Genomic DNA, 5,131 nt, shown 5'->3' with positions numbered 1-5,131 from the left:
GCAGGGGAGGGGATGATTATTCATTCATTCATTACATTTTCTTCATATTCACAAGCCCAAATTCGTGTATACTGTACAGATGTTTTGACAACCCAAATATATTTTTCATTATTTAAAAAAAAGAGACTGATTAACATATATACAGAATTATTATGGACAGGATATACATTCACATTTTTGAGTTTGGTTCTTACTTCATCTGAGCAGTTGGTTTAGTTCTTCACTTTTCAAAGGGTGTGTGCATGTGCGTCCATGTTTGTGTCTGTGTAGGTATGTTTGTGTATGCATTTGTTTTCATGTGTTTACAGTGTATGTGTCTGTGTGTTGTTTCACTGAGAAGATCTCTCTCCTCTCACTCCTCTTTCTCTTTGAGGTCCCATCGATAGGACAAGCCTCAGTCCCTTTGGGTGGGACCCTCTCAACTCACAGTGGCCACCGCCTCCTCACCCTCCCCCACCTGGTTCCCTGCACCGGCCAGACCCTTGATCTTCGCTATGAAGTCTGCCACCGTCTCCTTCACACTCTTCTCTAGGAGCCAGCCCTCGCTCTCACTCTCCGGGTTCTCTGGGTCTGCCATGGTCTCCAGAGAAGTGGTCAGGTATTGTAAGCCCACCATCACTCCTGCCTGAGGACCACACAAACAAGATACTTACATCACTGAAAGAGCCTCTACACAGACACACTGCAATTAAACAATCTGTATGGCCTCTGAACCCCCAAAGATCTCTGCTATTCATTCTTTTTTAGATTTAGAAAACAGTGATTCTAAATGTATTAATCACTGATCCAAATCAACATTGATTTATAGTCACTAAAGCTTGGCTTTTAGATCAAATATCTCATTGATGTCAATTGGACATTAATTGACATCAATCAATTGACACAAATCTCAAATTTGGATTTGGCCCAAACTGACAATTTAGTGTTGTTGTTTTGACCCAGATAGCAACCCAGTTAGTGCTCAGTCTGTCAGTTAGTACAGTGAGATCCTGCTTCCAGGAAGGCTACCTGTTGCTCACTGCTCTGCCCAGATTAACCCCTCTAAGAAACTCTGATCCTCCCTCACCGCGTGTACCACACCCACAGTTACGCAATCCCTCACCCTTTCAGTCCCAAGACTCCTTTAGCTGTTGTTATGGGCTATAATCTGCCCAGGGTAGTTTTCCCCACTGTCAGTTTATAACTTAGTGAATATAGGGATGTTTGAAAAAAAGAGTGTCAAATTTTATAATCAAAGTTTATAATGAAATTCCATTTAAAACAGAGAAATATGTTAACAAAGGTAAGGTAGGCGTATTTATTGGTGGGTAGGTGGATGGGTGGCATTCATGCTCATATATCTGTGTATCATAGATCAGACACTGGAGCTCTACTTGAGATTTTCAACACTTCCGTCTTTTGGAAAGTCAGTTAGATGGAAGTCAAGTCGAGCCAAGTGAGTGCTAAGACCAACCATGAAATGGCATGTTTTAGTTCCTGCTTGCCAGAAGCGCAAAGGTATAGTGATAGTTGGCTTGTTGTGTGCCACGTGTTCTCCCAAAGTCAAAGGCAGGAGGGTTGGCATGTGTGCCCAATGAACTGTTCAGCTGTGGCCAACCTGGAACAGCTGGACCTTTCCTAATACTCACTGAGCTAGATACTTAGAAATGGCTGTTGTCTTCTACAATGGGAAACCTATGGACATCCTTCTTTTTCAAATCCTCTTCTCCCTACCCCTGGGCCTAGCCCTGCTCTGCTACTTACCTACACATGCCTTTAAGACGGTAATTGAAACAAATCATCAGCTAATCAATTACTTGTGTGTCTTGTGTGTGAGGTCACATCAATTGATCTTTAGCATTTGTGGCCAGCTACCCTCTGAAGTGAAGGACATTGACAGGACATCCAGAGAATGCCACCAGCCATTTCCCTTTCATCTCTGTATTATGTTCTTACTCACCTCCAGTATGATGTACAGTAGCAACAGGCCCCCAATGCTGTTCATCATGCCTCCGTAGTAGGCAACCAGGGACTCGCGGCAGCCCCGGGTCCAGATGTTAAGCTCCTCAGTGTGGTGGTCGTAGTCATAGTGGGCTGAGTTGTTGGTCAGTTGGTGCTGGATGCAGGGTCTGGGGGAGCCGGGGTTGCAGCAGCTGAATGGTACACTCTCCATCAGAAACTTCCCCTCCACGTTGCTCAGGACACGGCTGTGGAAAGGGCAAGAGAGACACGTCAGACCCGTCACAAATAATGTCAGCCATGTGACACATAAAGTATGTCATTCAAGTAACAGGTGTACGTCAGTGCCATAACACAGACATATGAGGCATGGAGATTTAAATGATGTAAGGGCAGTGATTATGAACAGTGAACCCATGAGCCTCGGTAGGAAGAGTAAACATAAGGTAACGGCTCACATGGCAAAGTATGTGATCGTAACTGGCCACATGTCAAGTGTCAGTTTAGACTATAACTGTAGGAGTAAATCATCAATCAGTGTTTCGCAGGTGTATCATATAGAGGCTGAATTTCTGTTGACAGGAGAAAAATGGGTGGGGCTTCTGGCTAATATTAACAGGTGTCGAGTTTAAACCGGGTTCATAAGGATCCTCTTGATGTGATCATTCGTGAGTGAGAGAGACCGCCGGTATATCTTAAGTAAATTAACATATAAACACGGATCCACAGTCAATTACACTGTACATGCACACACGTATACATATGTAAATAAACTCACTCTAATGCATTTAAACATGCACACTGTTACACATGTACTATCCACACATTGCCACCCACTTGCAATTATATTCTTATATTCTCTCATGTCCAAATTATCCTAAAGAATCTTAAAATAGTTGTGTATCTCAACAAAGTTACTTATAGTTGATTTGGCGTGAAGCGCGACAATTCTAATATAGGTACCATTGACTTGCTGTGGATTTGTGCCACAAATGCTAAAAAGTTAGCACTTAAAACAGTGGCCAGGTAAACAAAACCAAAGCTTGGATTGCTGTCATCCTTTATGCTTATACTGCTTACAGGGTAAGGAAACCAATGTGCCATTTTGTAATCTAGGTGAACTATCCCTTTAATCAATGCCTTAAAATCAGAATCTAAATAGAGTAAATATGGTATCAGTTGCCAGCAGGGCACGTTATTGGGGAGAGGAGAGGGGGTAGTGTGTTTGCGTTAAGTGTCAGTCTATTAGTGACAGTTAACGGCTGTCTTATTATGATTTAGGGGGACAGTAAACTGTGAAGGACGTGGATTATCTGCTTATCAGAACTTGGCACTTGAACCTGACTCCACTTACACTGGTATCCTCTGCATCTCACCATTCTTTAATGCTCTCTACATATATCCTGTCCTGACCCCCTTTAAGGTACACCTTGAAAAAGGTTAAGGTACAATCCTCCACCCCCCAAAAAAACTCCACCCATTTCATGAATATAGCATTTTGTCCCAATAAAAGTGTTGATTTCCAAATGTAGCAAATAATTGAAAGTAGGTGACTAACTAAACTACTTGTTTTGTATGTTATACATTAACTAAGTTGTCACTACCATACACGAGCAACAGCATGTGCTATCTCTTCCCATTTTCTATCCCCAGCTTCCTGCACAAGATTACAAGAGACCATATGGGTAAAGGAAGACTCTTAGGAGTGAGGAAGACTCTTATGTAGCAGCAATGATAGATATGTTTCACAAGACTTGGCATGAATTAAACAACAGTTTCTTTCCTAAAATAGCCCTTTTCTCTCAATCAAAAGACCCAACATTGCTCTCACTCAGCTACTGATTTCAGTACTCACTCTTTGACTTCATCGTTGCTGAAGTCCAGATAGCGGTTGCTGATCCACTGGACCTCAAACCAATCCCTATAGTTGTTGTTGCCACAGCAGCGGAACTCGATCTGGGTCATGTCCAGCGTCCTCTTCATGAAGCAGCGTCCAGGTGTATCCGTATCCTTGTAGTATTTTATCCCATTCTTCAGACCCTCAGCCAGGGCGAAGTACAGCTGGAACTGCATGCAGAAACACAGCAGAGCTGTGAAGAACAGGAGGATATTGAAAGCGAAGCAACCCATCAGGTAGCCCTTGACCATGGGCTTCCACTTGGCAAACTTCACAGCATCCAGAGAGTCGTGGCACACCTTGCCCCCAAAAACATTGAGCCCGCAAGCAGCTAGGCCTACTAGGATCAACAGGTTGGGCACAAAATGGCTTTCGTTGTTGTCCATCATCTCACTCCTCTTCCGGAGCTCGATCTTAAAGAACAGCCCCAAGCTGAAGACCAGGATGCCGGTCATCACTGCCAGCCAGTACATGAGCCACAGGCCCTGGGCAAGCTTCACCCGTTTGAGCAAGTCAAACTTTACCTTCATCAACGCCATGCTTACCTCAGTGTATTCTATTCACAAATCAAAACTTGGATTTAAAAAAAGAAACAAATTTGAATATACAAAATATTCAAAACTAGTTTTTCAATGTTTTTTCTCCTGTAACAGGTAAGCAATTCAGATGACCTTAAGCAACTATGTTCCTGTGGAGAGTTTCAGTTGGAAAATTGTAATCCATTCCAGAAGGGAGCTGCAGAATGTGTTTTGGCAGGGGTTCCCCTCTTCATATCCATTCTGACCACCCTCAAATCAGGAAAGTCCATAGTGCTGGGTGGGTAGAGGAGTCTGCCACCCAAAATTAAAAAATTATAATATTCACATAAAATCCCCCAAAATGACAGGATGGTGGTCTACACAGCTATTCCGGGTGGATATTTTTCCTGCAAAAGGAGGTAGCCAGGCGAGTAGCAGAGTGATCGAGCCACAAAGTTGCAGTACGTCATCCTAAACCCCGCTAATCAGCCCTGATCCCATTTGCAGCAGATGAGCCCTGGGCTCTAATCTCTTGTCTTACCATGTAATTGATTTGTTGCTTAAGAATCAGCTTCCTCCATTACCTGCCTGCACTGGGCTGCACTGGGTAGTGGAGACCGGAGACCTGGGAGATAGTCTTGTGGCCGCAGGAACTTCTACATTGTCAAGTGTGAACCATTGGGTGACAGTGTGGGTGGTGTTTTAAGAGTAAGACTGTACTGCCTAAGGTGTTTGCCAAAAGAGCTACCTAATAGACCAATAGGTACATGTCACAGCA

At 43.5% G+C, this 5,131-nt stretch overlaps 1 protein-coding gene across 1 annotated transcript; it reads right to left on the bottom strand.

The window, feature by feature from the left end:
- Positions 1 to 331: 331 nt before the first annotated feature.
- On the bottom strand, positions 332 to 4,783 carry LOC121569437 (peripherin-2-like). Its single transcript, XM_041880407.1, has 3 exons — positions 3,794 to 4,783; positions 1,940 to 2,186; positions 332 to 625 (listed from the first exon to the last, which is right to left on the bottom strand). Exons 1-3 carry the CDS (start codon positions 4,372 to 4,374, stop codon positions 419 to 421), a joined length of 1,035 nt encoding a protein of 344 aa, XP_041736341.1. The 5' UTR covers positions 4,375 to 4,783; the 3' UTR covers positions 332 to 418.
- Between the last annotated feature and the right edge of the window lie 348 nt (positions 4,784 to 5,131).

The sequence above is a fragment of the Coregonus clupeaformis genome, chromosome 1, assembly GCF_020615455.1.
Source record: "Coregonus clupeaformis isolate EN_2021a chromosome 1, ASM2061545v1, whole genome shotgun sequence".
NCBI lineage: Eukaryota > Metazoa > Chordata > Actinopteri > Salmoniformes > Salmonidae > Coregonus > Coregonus clupeaformis.
This window is presented reverse-complemented; position numbering and strand designations above follow the sequence as displayed.